General features: G+C 33.4%; 1 protein-coding gene and 1 pseudogene across 1 annotated transcript; both read left to right on the forward strand.

Annotated features, from left to right (window-relative positions):
* Nucleotides 1–288: 288 nt before the first annotated feature.
* LOC142633905 (mini zinc finger protein 2-like) lies at nt 289–582 on the forward strand. Its single transcript, XM_075808169.1, has one exon. The coding sequence runs from the start codon at nt 289–291 to the stop codon at nt 580–582; it is 294 nt and encodes a 97-aa protein (XP_075664284.1).
* Nucleotides 583–5,838: 5,256 nt separating this feature from the next.
* LOC142616531 (F-box/LRR-repeat protein 17-like) lies at nt 5,839–9,052 on the forward strand (annotated as a pseudogene).
* Nucleotides 9,053–18,130: the final 9,078 nt, after the last annotated feature.

Consider the following 18,130-nt stretch of genomic DNA (forward strand, 5'->3'; position numbering starts at 1 on the left):
TCAATTACCATTTGATGGTTTATCAGTAAAAAAGAAAATCACATGAAATGAGCAAAGAATTAAAACCAATTTCTTAACAGCAAAAACTACAGTAGAAAGTTATTAATGATATTTTTACATGATTGTTAGCTTCTCTGTTACAAGGATTTGGTTTATATATAACATCTACATTCTACATATACGTTGCAGTGCTAGGACTTGTCCATTATCACTACCAACCAAATTCTTGCTTCTCTCTCTCTCTCTCTTTTACTTTCAAAAGGGTACAAAGAATTAGGGTCTTGCAAAATGAGGAAGCGACAGGTAGTTGTGAGAAGAGAAGAGCCATCAAGGTGTTTAACAACTTCAGCTCAAACTATTACGACTGTGAGATATGCAGAGTGCCAAAAGAATCATGCAGCTAGTGTTAGAGGTTACACCGTTGATGGCTGCAGGGAGTTCATGGCTAGTGGGGAGGAAGGGACAAATGGTGCACTCACTTGTGCTGCCTGTGGCTGCCACAGGAACTTCAACAAGAGGGAAGTGGAGACTAAAGTGGGATATGAAAATGCTACAATTTCTTCAAATGGGACATACAATTGAATAATATATATAGCATGTGTTCATGGATGTTGATCATTTTATGTATTGGTGTATTTTTCTTTCCTGGTGTGTGATGGTTGTTGAAGTCTTTGTGGTTGATGCTAAAGACCAACCCTCATGTAATATAGGTTTGTGATAAAGGGGGAAAATATGAGTATGTAATGATGAGTCATTCTCCCTCCTTTCAATTTTCAGATTGGGGCAAATCATCAAAAGAGGTATTTCTCATTCTGATTGAGCACAATACATTTCAGCTTTGGTGTGTTATTGTGCTAGTTGAGTAGCTAAGGAGAAGTGCATATCAAAGGAGATTTGGGAATATATATTAGATGTAATGAAGTCGCTATACATATATATGTGTGCATCAATTGATGAAGTGTGAGATGCTTTCCATAGTACTTTTCAGATGAAAGGCTTCATTTTCATGCTCTATAACATTAATTACTGTAATATCACTAGATCATAGTCGTCATTCATCTAAAAGTTCAAAATATTAAACTATTTTAACCATGGTTTTGCAAAACCATAATAGCCTATGGTATTTTATAAAACCACTGTCGATATATTTATAATAATATCCTAGTATAGGGTAATTCTACGTACCCCCAAAAAAAGGGGGGTACAGTATCCACTAATACGTAACCTGCTATATCAGGTTACTTTTTTTTTTTTTTTTTTTTTTTCACATTTGACAGTTTTATCCTCACATTGTGCAGTTCCAACATCTTATATGACAATTCGTTTCTCATATTTGGTGGTTCCCTTACTTTTTTCTCACATTTGACGGTTTCATCCTCACATTGTGCAGTTCCAATATCACATGTGATAGTTCTTTTGTCATATTTGGTGGTTCCCTTATTTTTTCTCACATTTGACGGTTCTATCGTTACATTGTGCAATTCCAACATCACATGTGACAGTTCTTTTGTCACATTTGGTAGTTCTCTTACTTTTTTTCTCACGTTTGACGGTTCCATCTTCACATTATATAGTTTCAATATCACATGTGACAGTTCTTTTCTCACATTTGGTAGTTCCCTTACTTTTTTCTCACATTTAAAGGTTTCATCCTCACATTGTGCAGTTCTAATATCACATGTGATAGTTCTTTTGTCACATTCGGTAGTTCATTTATTTTTTTCTCACATTTGACGGTTCCATCGTCACATTGTACAGTTCCAACACACATGTGACACTTCTTTTGTCACATTTAGTGGTTCCCTTATTTTTTTCTCACATTTGACGGTTCCATCTTCATATTATGCAGTTCCAACATCACATGTGACAGTTCTTTTCTTACATTTGGTGATTTCCTTACTTTTTTCTCATATTTGACGGTTCTATCCTCATATTGTGCAGTTCCAACATCACATGTGACAGTTCTTTTGTCACATTCGGTGGTTCCTTTATTTTTTTTTTCTCATATTTGACGGTTCCATCATTATATTGTGCAGTTCCAACATTATATGTGACAACTCTTTTGTCACATTTAGTAGTTCTCTTACTTTTTTCTCACATTTGACGGTTCCATCTTCACATTATGCAGTTCCAACATCACATGTGACAGTTCTTTTCTCACATTTGGTGGTTCCTTTACTTTTTTCTCACATTTGACTGTTCCATGCTCACATTGTGCAGTTCCAACATTACATGTGACAGTTCTTTTGTCACATTCGGTGGTTCCCATATTTTTTTTTCTCATATTTGACAGTTCCATCATCATACTGTGTAGTTCCAACATTGTATATGACAGTTCTTTTGTCACATTTAGTGGTTCCCTTACTTTTTTCATCACATTTGACGGTTCCATCTTCACATTATGCAGTTCCAACATTACATGTGATAGTTCTTTTCTCACATTTGGTGATTCCCTTACTTTTTTTTATCACATTTGACAGTTTCATCCTCACATTGTGCAGTTTTAACATCACATGTGACAGTTCTTTTGTCACATTTGGTGGTTCCCTTACTTTTTTTTCTCACATTTGACAGTTCTATCCTCACATTGTGCAATTCCAACATCACATGTGACAGTTCTTTTCTCACATTTGGTAGTTCCCTTACTTTTTTCTCACATTTGACGGTTCCATATTCACAATGTGCAATTCCCTAAAATTAAAAATTTGACCAAAATACCATTGAAACCTAAAAAAATGACCGAAATACCCCTAAAACCTAAAAATAACCAAAATACTTCTGAAATCTAAAAAATGACCGAAATACTTTTGGAACTTAAAATGACAAAAATACCACTGAAACCTAAAAATGACCAAAATATCCCAAAACATAAAAAATGACCGAAATACATGCTTAACTCGTATCAAATGTTTTTCCTTTGTTTTGGTTTTTGAACTTTGAAGCTTGCATATTACTTGATATTTTTGGAGCTCGTTGAATTGACTGTAAACTCCTTTTTCTTTGTGAGTAAAGTTTACTAATTTAATAAAATAATTTTTTAGGAATGAAATTGTAACAATCGATGGTTCTCTTATTTGTTTTCTCACATTTGATGGTTTTATTGTCTCAATAGATAATACCAACATCACATATTACTCTACTTTTGCCACATTCAATGGCTCTTTTTTTTTTTTTTCTCACATTTGATGGTTCCATTGTCACATTAAGCAGTATCAGCATCACATATGATTGTACTTTTACCATATTCGGTTATACGCTAATTTGTTTCTCACATTTGACAATTCCATCGTTACATTGGGTAGTATCAACATCACACGTGATCGAAATACCCTTAGAACCTAAAAAATGACCTAAAAGACCCTGAAACCCAAAAAATGATTGAAATGACCTTGTAACATAAAAAGTTATTGAAATACCATTAGAACCTAAAAAAAGATCATAATGCACTTGAAACCTAAAAAATGACTGAAATATCCATAGAAACTTTAAAATGACCGAAATACCCATATAACCTTTAAAATGATCGAAATGACCTTGAAACCTTGAAATTTTTTGAAATACCCTAGAAACCTATAAAATGACCAAAATACCTCATAAAACTTGAAAATGACCAAAATATCCCCGAAACCCTCACCAATTACCAGAATACTCTTAGAACCTAAAAAATTATTAAAATACTCTTAGAACCTAAACAATGACTGAATGACCCTAAAACCTTAAAAATGACCCAAAAAACTAAAAATGATTGAAAGAACAAAAAGCAAAAGACCGTAATGCTCTCGATACCTAGAGAATATTTAAAATACCCTTAGAAACTTAAAAACGATCAAAGTTCAATTTTACATTGATGGTTTCCCTTTCTACTTCTTGTTTTTGTTTTTGTTTTTGTTTTTTTTTTTTTAACGTTAAATGAAATTACTAAGATAGGTAGCTTTAAATGAAATTTCAATACTAAACATTTCGATGAATTATAAATGATCTTCTGGTTAACACTCTTATAATATTTATTTTTTAAAATCTAATAAAAGTTTGAATATTTACTTCTACTAATTTTTATTTCTATTTATTAACACTCTTACTTTTACTCTCCATCAACAATTTTTGACAACCCCAATATTTAATGTAATGAACAAATTTTTTTTGAAGCCAACATTAAATCTCACGTTCACATCCACTAAGTTTTTCAATCTGGACTCCAATCAAACCTGCACAAAATGAAATCTCAATGTTCAAATAGATACCAATTGGTTAAGCACTAAGATTACACGATTTAAAACAAAATTGTTGGGAACAACAATTTTTCATGAGTGATGGTTTCAATGGCACTTCTTTTGCATCCATATCATCTTATAAAACCAGGTCAAATAACTCCATGTTATGATGTAGGATTTTTTTTGCCGTTTAACATGATTTTCAAAACAATTTTTTTTTATCCTTGTTGAACTCTAGTTTTATAGGCTCAAGTTCTACTAATTTATATTTTTTATTTTTTATCCTGGTGGAACTAGAGTTTTAGAGACTCGTGTTCTAATGGTTTTTTTTTTTTTTTTAACTGCCTACATCTTAGTAAATCCCCTATAGCAACATTTTAAGATATAACATAGACCAAAAATTAATAGTTTCAATGGAAAGGTCATAGTTTAACTTTTAACACACAAATGAAGTCTATGCATGAATGAATTAAATTTCGCCATTGAATCAAGTTTCGCCAATAACTTTCATTTCTTTTTTTTGGCTAAAAACTTTATAATATCACATTAGAATCTATACCATTGTAGCTCAATTTTTCCAACAACTAATACTTTATAACAACTAAAAGTAATTTTCTCTTTCACAAGTTGTATATGCTTAACAACCATGTCCGCAAATATCTTGTCGATGGATGGCTTCCACCTTGTCCTTGAACGTTCCAACTTTGCCTAATGTATGACTCCACTCAGTCCACTGTCCATATACAAGTGTAGAAAACGTATTAGAAATCAATAATATGACAATTAACATACAAGTACAAAAACTGAGGTGCTAAAAAGCCAAGATTTTTAGGTCTACAACATATGGAGTAGTAAGATTCCAAAGGGGATAATAAATTTAGCAGATTATAAAATTGGGGGTGAAGGATATTTGATGAATTAACTCTCCCAAGACTACAAATCTAGATAATAAACCATGAACTAGTGTATGACAAACTACAATTAGACTGATTATTATTATTAACCAGATGTTCATAATCAGACCCTACAGGCTGTCACTACAAGAAACATGACTTGTTTCATCCCACTTTTTTCAAGAGTTCACTAAAAATGGTTGAAACAAACGCTAACAAACTGGTACACTAATTATACTCTGACTAATTTTATTGCAATGGTCATCAAAACCCTTGAAATAAACTTAAAAACTAAATCCCCGGGTAATTGCTGCCTCCAAATTTTACATTCTTCAACAAAATTCTAACACAACCCTTAATAAAAGATATCCAAATATTTCAAAACCCTCGAAATAAAGTCTCCCTCTCTCTCTCTCTCTCTCTCTCTCTCAAAAACTCAGAATTCAGAAAACCAATTTTTTAATAAAATCTTTGCTCTCTCTCTTAGAAAACCCATTTTCATTTTGTTCAACCATCCTCCCTAAAAAACTCTCTCTCTCTCTCGAACTTTCAAAAGCTTTCATGGAGTCCAACAACAGCAAATACACAAAGACCATCAAATTCCTCTGCATGATTGTCGACCCTACGCGCACCTCCGTCGCGCCCTCTCTTCGACGACGACGTCGCGCCGGCTTCCCGAGCCGAGCCGAGGTCGAAGAAGAGGATCAGGAGGAGGACGACTCGGTTGTCCTTCAATGGATCCGGAGCCGGCGCGTTACCGGCGGGGTCCTGTGGGATATACTGGGAGGTTGCCGCCGGCGGGGCTTTTGTCGGCGGCGAGAGTTTGAAGTCGTGGAGAGAGACTTCGAAGAGGTTGTGGAAGGCGGGCGGAGGAGCTGAGGCTTAGGGTTCCGGCAGCTAAGGTCGGTTTCGTAGGATCGGTGTTGCAGAAATGCCCAGGCTCGTCAAACTCTCCCTTAGAATGGAAAGGTTAGGGTTTTCGATATGAAACTATACGATCTAGGGTTTCACCGACCGATCGGATTTTGTTCTAACGGACATTAAGCTTAAACAACATGAATTGCTTAAAATAATTGAACCTTAATGAATAAAACGAACTAAAAGTGCGATGTGAACTTGATCTATAAGGATCGATGTGAGAAAATGACGTCCTAGTGTTTGATCTATATAGATCGACGCGAGGAACGATGTTATACCTGCTCGATCTAATAGCATTTTCAATGTGCTCTTTAATGATTCCCAAGTGTTCAATGCGTTTTTAGCTTTCTAATACTACAATGCGAGTGGAAGTAAAGTAATGATGGAAAATTGAGTTTTGTTTTTTGTTTTTTTTCCTTTGAGGTTGACATATTTTTCTATAAATAAATAAGGCTTAATATGTGAATGGTCAATAAAGAATAATATTGTACTGTGGATTTTTAATTTTCTAATATTTCTTTTGTTGTTGTTGTTGTTGCGTTGATTTGGATGCAACAATGTTAGCTTGCATTGCATTTTCATGCCCTAATCTGGAATTTATGGAGATCTTGAAATCCGATACCGCGATTAATCGGATCAATGGGTATAATTCCTGTTCTCTTTTTGTTTTTGTTTATTTTTTGGGTGAAATTATCGGGTTGTCTTGTATAATGCACAATGTGATCTACATTGCAAATCTAAAAATTAGTTTAGAAGTAACTTTATTATTATTATTGATGGGGCTGTTATTCTCTCACATCTATTTTCATGTTTTAAATGTAGACATTACTTTTTGGCCTTTTAAAATGTGTACATCAATGCATCAATTTTGTAAAAATAGTGGATGTAAAATGACTCGGGAATATTTTCTCTCGTTTGATATTTGGATGCAATTGTTATAGATATATTCTCCCATGTGTGTGTGTGTGTGCCGCGCGCGTGTGTGTTATGTGCAATAGTTTACTCTATGAAGCTATTAAATTGAACTAATTTTTGTGGGTTTGGTTGGTGCTTTTAAATTTTCATAACAGGTGTTGGATTTGTTTCCGTGCTTAGGATACCAACCGGTTAGTGTTCACTACTTTGGTTCTTCTTTTACCACTTATTTTGGTTTGTGCTTTTAGGCCATTATTTTTGCTGCTACATGATCCATAGCATTTACCGTTTTTTTCCTCAAGCCGGCAAAGTTTGTATCAATTGATTGATTGATAGAGTTGATTTTATGAATTTCAAATGCAGCGATGAATTGGGTCGTTTTGTTGCGGATAAAAGATGTCTTAAAAGCCTTAAGATGGAAGGGTGTTCTAATCTAGGGGGTTTTGTTCTTTGTTCGTGAAGCCTTTCTACACTTTGGCTTTCGGATCTTTACTCACACTCTAAGATGGTGATTTTTTTTCCCTTTTCCTTTTTATTATTGCTTGAGGTGTGATCTTTCTCTAGAATTGCAATTCAATGTTTTCTTTCTCTTTCTGCATTTAAGTTAATTCCTTTGTATGTGTCCATAGGTTTTTAACTACCAAATCTCAAGGAGATTTCCTTAGAATTTTATCGTCAAGAAAATGATAGCACTGATCTTACTACCATGGTAGATGGTTTGGGAAGGAATTGCTTAAGGTTGCAAAACATACACATTGCATCGGTTCGTCTTTCTCATTCCGTTGTGCTTGCTCTTGCCGCTCCAAATCTAAGGTTTGTCACATATCCATGATTTATGACTTTAGTGTGGTATTTAGTAATTTTTTTTGACATGTCTAGAATTCTTCAGATACTTCGCTATTTAGCAACTGAAAGTCCTATTTTGACCACTTTGGATAGCAATAATATAAGTTGGCTGCTTCACTCGTTCGGGGATTGCGAATGCTTTCACTTGTTCTTGGATCTGAAATCACCGATGCATCTATTTGCCATTGCTTCAAGCTATCCGAACTTAGAATTGCTTGACCTGAGTGGGTATGTTTTTCCTCCCAAGTACAATCGTTTTCAACCTTCCATAAGATGGTTAATTGATTGTGTTGGAATTGTTACCAAGTTAAATACGGCTTGTACATAATTTACAAGCACTATGAAATGAATCTATTCCTAATATTAAAGAAAATACCGAATAGGGACTTATAAGGTAAGAATTGCATGTGGGAGCCAAAACCGTTTTTTAAAATGAGCATTGCTATATCCAATTTTGATTTTATGCTCCCATGTTGAAGGTAACCATCATGACTATGGATGCAGAGTAGCATTTTTATCTTACGAATCTCGAACTTTCATGTTTGTGTAACACTGTAAATTGCCTTAAGTTTGCCTCCTGAACAAGTTGGCTTGAACCTTCATTTGTAGGCTTTGTAATAAGAGTAGAAAATGTTAAAATATATGTAAACTTCAAGATGATTGCTTCTTCACTACTCATAATGTTTGAGATTTTTTTTAATGCTATACTTCTATTTGCAGATCAAGCATTAGTGATAGTGGCATTGGAATGATCTGCAATGTGTTCCCTGAAACACTTTCAAGACTCCTCCTTGCTCTTTGTCCTAATATTACTTCAAGTAATTACCCATTTGAGGATTTTTATCTGATTTTTTGTCTTTTGTTTGGTAATCTTTTTTTTCACACTTTGCCTACGTTCATTGAAGCGTTGTCCGTAATTTTCAGGTGGCATTCGGTTTGCTCCACTCAATTGCCACTTCTTGAGCTCATGGATTGTGGCATGACCATTTGTGATCCCAATTCCCAAAATGGAATCCCTGATGAAAGCAGTGATTGGGAATTAAGAAACACTGCAAACCCTCATATTTACCAAAAGCTGATTATCAAGCATGGTCGGCTGAAGAAACTCAGTTTGTGGGGTTGTTCTGGCTTAGATGTGAGACTCTTTAAATTAAAAAGTTACTTGTGTATTCTTGTATGGTCTTCTCTTGGGCTCTTAGTTTGTGAATTTGAATGCAGGCTTTATATTTAAACTGCCCAGAACTGAATGATCTAAATCTAAACTCTTGACCCTCAAAATAAGATTAGAGCACTTGTTTTGAGGGTCACGAAGGCTCTCAAAATTTCATTTTCGACGGTATATGTTTCAAAGGTTATCAAGGGTCAGTTAGACTCTTAAAATAACTTCTTTCAAGGTTTTTTAATACTTTTTTTAGGGGTTTTGACCCTTGAAAAAAGTCTGATTTGTTGTAGTGTGTTCACATGAAAATATTTTGGATAACTAGGCTAGAACTTGACATGTTAGCAAGAGAAGCCTAAGAAGATTTTGGATAACAAGGCTGGTTCTAGAAGCAGTTTTCACAGAATAATTACATTGGTGTAAAATAATAAGGCAAAGAAAAAGGGATGCCATCAACATTATATATGTGTAAAAAAAAAAAAAAAAAAGGACAAGTCCTCCTGGTCCTATGGGGGAAGAGGGGATCAGAATATATGGTTTGATAGGAAAACCTCATGACTAATAGGTATTATGTTTAGAGATTCTAAAATAAATTTAATTGTAGACAAATAAAGAAAAAATAACAAGCAAAAAATGTAGTCATAATTTTGGTACAAAGTTACATCAGTACAGTTTATTTTGCAGGGCTGTATGTGAAATGCTTGGATCTCTTAAGTCGACCAAATATATAAGCTTGCTTCTCTATTGCACATATGTGGAACAATGATATAACTTTATATTGTAGAATACAATTCAACAATGAAAGGAGTGTGTTGTTTTTTGTAAATTGGAAGAATGAGATGTTAACTGGTTAAATTGATTTAAAAGTAAGAAGAGAGGAAAGGGAAGAGTGATGAAAATATATTAATATTTTTGTTTAGATTGGGTACTGCTCTCAATTTTCATAAACGTAAATGAAGATTTGAGATACTTCCACTAGTTTGGCAAAATATGATCAAGAACCAGAGTAATTGAGTATTTACATTGAACATGAAGTGTGTAGAACATAAAGTTTTATATTGGATGATTAATGATTATAAATTTGCATTATAAGTTTTAGGTTGCTAGGACTCTGCCTGCCTCCCCTACTACAGTTCTCTCTCACTCAACACCAATTGATGGTCTAGTGTGGGGAAAAAAAAATTTGGTGTTCTTTATCAACAGTGTCTAATTAACTATATCTATAAATCTATAGTTGATGCTGAAATTGGTGTTCTTACCGCCAAGTTGGTTGAAAAAAAAATTCATGGATGGGCCACCAAACCTTGATCAACTAGCCAATTTGGCGACATAGCATATCAAAGATTTTCTTTTTTTTTTTAAACAAAGAATTTTTATTCAATTGTGCCTTTTGGCATTATATATTTAGGAGTATATATCATATATTACCATGTCTGAAAGCAGAAAGTAATTTCCGCGGATGACTTAAAAATTAAAATAATCAAAATTTCAAAACCAAATAATACGAGGAGGCAGTGAATCGAAAAGTATGTGCCAAAGTTACATATTGATATATAACAGCCAAAACTCAAACAAAACAACAATAGCATAAACCCACAAAATTTAGAGACAAAAAATATAAACCCATATCAGTGTATAATCCTAAGTAGGAAGAGAACCTGAAGATTGTGGGTGGCACCGCCGAGCTAAGGTTGTGGGTGCGCAAGACAAGAGAAGCAAAGAGAATGGCTGGAACTAGAGCGTATAACCCTGTTCCTTCTCATGTGGGTAGGGTTTTGTTTAACAGCTATCTGGGTTCTTGTGGTTGGATTGGAAGAGAAGAAGTTAGAGAGGCAGAAACCTAGCAGAAGATCAATCAGAGCGTAATCACGAGAAAAGCGTAGAGAAATTTGATATGTTATTTTCTTTTCTTTCTTGCTTTTTTGGTTTATATATATTACCTACTAAACTGGTAACCAGTATCTATTAAAATTAAATGAATGGTCAAGATCAAAACAGTATTAAATTGATGGTTCAGATTTGGGTGGGTACCGTATCGAATTGTGCTACGGTCATCCCTCCACCAACCACAACTCATCACGTGGGCGAGTTGTGGCCAATGTTGTGACCATTTATGTGGTCTTAGCATAATTCGTACCGTACCCACACAAAAAAAGAGGAGGTACCGTAGAATGACCCCCTAATATATTTTAATAACAAAGCTTAATCAACTTCACCCCCCCCCCCCCTCCACCCTCTTCCACCTTTCTTTTTATTTATTTTTTCCCCTACTTTTTGCTTTTTGCATAAGCTAACTCTACAATATGTACTCGTCTTTACTTGGAGCCACATATTTTCCTTTCTTTTTTCTTGAAACCCTTTCTTATTTTATACTGTAGCCTCATAATTTTAATTGCTATAAAGCGTCAATTCATGAATTATATGCTCCCAGATCTAAGTAAGTTTGGCTCATAATCATCTCAAATGTTTTGGCAAAAATGTATGGGACATATTCTAAATTCAGTAGTCTAATCTTTATACTTAAGGCCCACATTTCTAATCATGCTGGTTGTTATAATGGAGGGTTTCTTTAGCAATGTACTTAAAGGGCAATCAAAGCTTAACCTAAAATACCCACTTAATATTGCAGGGATTCCGGATTTGTATTTGTTCGGTTGGTAGGTCAATGCTATTGATTGGTCAAGAACCAAATCAAGAAAGACTAAGCCAAAGATTAAACAAGTTGTAATGCAGTAGGTAAGCTTTTATAGGTGACATTAATGGTTAGCATTATTTGATTGGTTCTGATGCTGTCTAAAAATTTGATTCTAATGGTTGTTTGAAACCCTAGAAGACAACTAGTTCTGCACTACCATGAGACCATAGCATGTGTAGAAGTGGGTTTAACCTAAAACAAACAAACTATGACATTTTTCAAGGCTTGTATATAGTAGATAATACTAGTCAATCATGGGTAGGTACTATATTATATTCTGAAATTTTTGAAAGAGTTTTGCAAGTAACTTGTGTGTGTGTGTATAGTTTATAACGAAATTTGATCTAATAATATATTTACATGATTTATCAGAAGCTTGTTAAAAGTTGTTCTATCTACTGAGGAAGAGAAAAAACAAAGCACTTCATAGTTACAAATGATTCATACCTAATATACATGTATTATTGAAAATAATTTATCATAATAAATTTTAAAAATAAAATGTCAACTTGCAACCAGTATGCAATTTTCATTTTCATCTGGTTGGGAAAAGCCGAAGCGTGCAATGGTTACCATTTTTGCATCACCACACCAAAAAATCATGAAAGTTGGACTAGAAGCAAAGGGCATCTAATATATTTGGAAATTTTCTATTATAAGAAGAAAGCACATAAAATCAGGAAACTAGGATTAGAAGTAGGATTCCTTAGAAGTATACACTGAAACCAAATGAATTTTTGTCAGCACACCCCCTTTCCATACAAATTAAATTTCCCTTTTGGAGCTAATAGCACTTCAAGCTACAAGCATCTAATTTTGGGTCTTCAAATTCAAAGACTAGATTTAACCACCAAAAAAGAAGTGAGGTTGCCATGGAAAAACTGACACAAGCTCACCAGCATGTGGTTAGATAGCTTTCCATGTGAGATGTTGTAAGCAAATGTCAGGTTAGGCCTTCAGTGAGGAGGGAACAAACCTTCAGGTATACGTTGTATTGAATTGGGTAGATGTCAATTCTGAAAGACTCAAAATATTTAGAACTCCATGTTTAATCTTGGACTATGAGTATCTTCAGGAAAATCAGCTCAGTAAGTCCAGCAATGGGATTCTACAGCACTGACGATAAACGAATTGTCCATTGGCTATAAAATTTTTCAAAACATTGCACCCCTTCAGCAATTATGTAACTAGTATTTCTTTTCCTAATTGGTAAATGCTGCTTCCAATTTTTGCACATGGAATGATTTGGTAAATGCTGCTTCCTAATCGGTAATTGCTGCTTTCAAGGGTTTTGATTATATTTTTTCTTTATAACCTCTGTGCTTGATATTAAGAGAATTGGAAATCAATAACTATCCCATTATAAAATATTTAAATTTCAAGGTTCTTTGTTTTTAAACTTTAAAACTTCCACAAAACATGAGTTTGTAGATAAAATAGTAAATAATATTTTATTAACAAGAACTTTGGCATGCAAATTAAGAGCAACGAAAACATGTAATCCAAAGGTTGATTACTCAAAATATTGTTTTAATAAAAAATATTATAGACATAAAATTGCATAAAGTTAGTCATAGTGTAACACTTTGTTCATGTTACACTACTCAATAACTTTTTATCAATATTTCAAAAATTTCACCATTGGATCATGACTCCTCATTCTTCTTAACACACATGTCAAATTCTTGTAAGTTGGATATTATTTACTATTTGATCCACAAACTCATACTGTAACTCTATAAGAATACTTTAAAATTAAATAAATATAAAATCTTTAAAAAATTAAATATTTGGGTTAATTATAGATTTACCCATTTATGTGGTTAGACCCAAATTCACCACATCTACCTGTAGTTCAAAAGTTGGCATTTTACACACCTAAGATATGCTTTGATTGACCTTTGTAACTTAAATCTTGCTTTTCTGTTAGGAAAACATCTTTTAACACAAAAACTTAACATAAAACAGTCATCAATTAATTGTTGGAAACATTATTTTAATCGTAATGCCATCACATGTTCCAAATGTGTTTGAGAATTATTGATTAAAAGACTAAGATTAGTGTTGCACTCCAACTCATAACTGTTATGATATTCTCCACTTTGGTTACACAGACCGATGGCTTTAAAACATGTCATGTGAAAAGTACGTAGTGGAATTGAGCCTCACCCACAGGATATTTTCCTCTTTGGCATACCTATTCCAAAATGAGCGCACCCTCAAGGTATTGTTTTGCCTCCAAAACAGTCAAAAAGCGGTACTAATTAAATTGAGGGGCTCAAAGAAACAGTGAAAAACAAAAAACAAAACAGAACACAAGCTTAAAATTTGGGGATATTAGGGCATCCAATAATTTTTTTTAATTGAAACTCCTCTCCAATCATACTACACATTAGTCCATGTGCCAATCAAATTAGATTAACTAAGATTTATGCCCTAAAATCCACTTTGTAAGAAGTTTTAAATTAATAAAAGAGTTCAATTTTTTAAGATTATATGGACATGGAACATAATGCATAATCCATGAGTTGTACTGTACATGATTTAGGTCTTTTGATGAAATTAGCACATACAAATCCATATTTCATTCTTTGTGACTTATGGTGATCTATCCTTTTGTAGTTGTTGTTTTAATAGTTTTTGAGAAAATATGGTGATCTATCTTGAACATGAAAATTGAGACTTCTAAATAATATGTTGACATAGTTTTGGAAAAAAAATTGCTCAATTTGGCACCAAGTCATTCCCTTATCTCTCTTTGAAATTGCCCATTTGTAGTTTTTAGTATATTTGTGAATCTAAGTACCTTCTTCTATGACATAGATTTTACCAATTTATGTAATGGAAACCCGCCCATTAATAATATATGTGACTCCTCTCAGCAACAAAAAAAAAATGTGACTCCAATCCATTTGAATAAGAACCAACAATAAAAATTTTATAAAAAAAATTGAAAAAAAAACTCACACTAATTTTAAGAGTGTGTATCCAGGTTGGAATAGTATAATTTGAGGAGCATTGTCATTCCAACTTTTTTAAGTTGAGAAACCACCAACCAAAATTAATTCATTACTAATAAAATAACAAAATCATGGCAATGTATAGGTGATTGGTTTAGGCTGGTCGAGTTGGGCTTTTAGTATGGTCCAGTTGGCTATTCATATTCAATAAAAAAAAAATTAAACTTCCTTTGTCAATCAATATTTGAACACAAAAAAATAAATCCCAATTACATCAAACGAACAAATAATCCATTAAAATGGCACATGCATCAATCTAGCAAAATAGAAATTACAAGCCTAGACATATGTGAACCAAGGATTAGCAGCAATAGAGACTATAGAATTATAGAGTGAGAATGAGAGAGTACCAATTTTTTTTAAATAAAGGGTATGTTAAAATTTACCTTCTTTTCTCTAGCCCTATTACAATTTAAATCACAAATTTTGTTGTTGTTATACATATAAAAGATAGAATTGGAAACTATGGCGTCGGTTTAGTTTTTTGTTATATTTGACCACTTAAAATTTGGAGTAAATAAACTTGCTAGGATTTTGTTGATTAAGCAAATTTTATATGCTGTGAATTCATTGTATTATTGCATAAGAATCTTTGAATTTGAGGCTAATGATGCGGAATTGATAGAGAAAGGAATTGATGTACATGAATCTAAGCAAGTCATCAACTATTAACTAACTATGTGATTGAGAGTCATTTTCTCATAATCTCTATGCGCCATATTTCTACATTCTTTTTTCTTCATCTATTTCAAATCTTATGACCAAATCAGTGAAAGTTTTAAGTGGTCCTGAACTTAGTAAAGATTAGTGATCTTGCAATTTTCTTTCTCATCAGGTAAATGAGAAATATTACTAATCAGCATTTAATGTGAGACTTTGATGAGTGTACCATGTAGGGGTGGCAAAATTTGACACGACCCGCGAACCTGACACGACACGACACGAAATTAGCAGGTTATGGGTTGAGGCTTAACGGGTTCGTGTCATATTCGGGTTGACACGACTAACCCGTTTAATAAATGGGTTGGGTTAGTGTTGAACACATTGAACCCGTTTGACCCGTCTGACCCATTTAATTAAATGATATTTTACCAATATACCCTTCAAACTCTAGGTATATAAACTTATTAGTTGTTGTGATTTATTTTCTTTGACATATTGTGATTGATTATTTGTGATATTAGGATATGCTTTAATTTTGAATGATTATTTGTGATGCAGTTACTCTTTAGTTCTAAATTTTATATTAAAAATATTTATTTGTTTGTTTTTTCATTAATTTTTATTTTTCATTTTGATAAAATTTGATAAATAGGTCGACACGACTAACCCGTTTAATAAATGGGTCGTGTTAGGGTTGAAGAATCTTGACCCGTTTAATAAACATGTCGGGTTAGTGTTGACTTATGTAGTCGAATACTCATGACTTGACATGACACGAACCCGACACGCGAACATGAATCGCCACCCCTAGTACCACTTCCCTTACCTATAACCCTATAATAGAAAGGAAAGAAACAGAATGTGATAGATTCAAAAGGATTTTCTAAAAATAATCCATCATCACCCCTGTTTGAAAGTTTGATAGGAATGAATATATATATTAAAAATACTAAGTATTTTAACACACATACGAAGAGATGGGAGAAAGTTTTATAGAAATTGACAGTGGTATATATTTAAAAGGGCATAATTCTTGAATACACAGTACAAAATTTAAACCTGATAGGAATTAATATAATTGTTAAGCGGGAATGCTCATTTCATTCCATTCGTTTTTAATAAACAAAACCTTCCAAAAAATGAGAAGGACATAGATTGCTTCAATGAAATATATATGTGAAATACCGCTTTGATATGCCTATTTTGGGAAGGAACAAACAAATGTGAAGGATATAATAGTAAAATTACATATTTCTTTATTTCCATTCTTTATTTTACAAACTCCCAAATTGGCCAAACACACTAGAAAAAATACACAATATTAAATTTCATTCCATTATTTTATGATGTATCCATTCCATTAAACTTTCAAATATGGTGTTAAATTAAAATTCAATAAAAAAAAAAGATATAATGTTAACTTATGCAAAGCTTTGTAACTCAATTGGTATTTTCTGATGTTTTTAGAAAAAATGTCCAAGGTTTAACTTCTCCAATCACCAAATTGTTATAAAATTAAATTAAAGTGTAAGCCTTATGATTTTTTCTTTTTATTAAATTGCCTACCATTATTTAGTGCATCATCATTGGTGGTGGTAAAATAGCTTTTTAGTGCCCAACATCAGTGGAGTCAAAGGCAATTTTTTTTTCCCTTCTTGCTACAAGGATCTGCTAGTCTTGGCAATTCACTATAAAAAGAAAGTATTAAAAAAAAGAAATTATCACTTAGTTGGGTTTCATGGCAGAGAGGAAGAGAGAGGAAGCGAGAAAGAAATTAATAAAAAAAATGAGTAGTGTTTGGCTGGTGTAAAAATAAGACCATTGATGCAGAGTGTGCTGTGAAATTGTGTGTTAAAATAGATAAAGTAGTTTTTTAAAGTATTAAATGCTAAAATTTTGAGCTCCACCTAGGGATGGCAATTTTTCCCCGCCCTGTTTTACCCACCTCTCCCCGCTTCGCCCCGCGCTTGTTTTCCCCACCTCACAAAGGTAGTGGGGCCGGGATGGGACAAGATTTTAGCCCCGCACCACGGGGCGGGGTGGCAATGAGTTTAGACTTTTTAGACCCACCCCACCCTCCCCTTCCCCATACCCACCCCGCCCCCGTGTTGTTAAAGGGTTATAATTGTAAATTTTTCATACCCTAAAACTCTACTATTTAAACAAATATATCAATATTAACTTATTTTATTTTACCTAATGTGGTTCTCTGCCTTTATTTTGTTGTGTTATACTATGAGATTTTTTTTTTTTTTTTTGTGATTGTCTTGCTAAATACTTGGATATAATATTCAATTTTTTTTTCTCAAAATTGATTTGATTTGATGGGTTAAATTTAGTTGTAATTTCAAGTATATTTTTTTTAATGAAATATGTTTCATTTAAAAAAATTGTACTAGTTGTAAGGCAAATTAACAAAAAGTAGAGTTTTAAGGAGTGGGGTGGGGCTTCGCGAGCCCCAAGGGGTAGGGATGGGGTGAGAAAGTTTTCCCCGTCATGCAGGGCAGAGCGGGGATGGGGCAAGATAAAACCATGCGAAGCGAGGACGAAGACCCCATCATTCAACCCTGCCCCGCCCCATTGCCATCCCTAGCTCCACCAATGTGGATACTCTCCCTTAATTTTGAAAATTTTCCTTTAATCCTAAAAATTATAAATTAATCAAATTAATCATTCCATTGTCTTGTCATTATAATTCTTACTTGTGTGGTAAAATTCTACTAAGTTACTTGATGCTTCATGATAACGGCAAGGTTACAAAATGAGTAACTTTTTGTAATACTAATTAACAATCTTTTTTAGGATTAAAA

This window comes from Castanea sativa, chromosome 1 (assembly GCF_040712315.1).
Source record: "Castanea sativa cultivar Marrone di Chiusa Pesio chromosome 1, ASM4071231v1".
Classification (NCBI taxonomy): domain Eukaryota; kingdom Viridiplantae; phylum Streptophyta; class Magnoliopsida; order Fagales; family Fagaceae; genus Castanea; species Castanea sativa.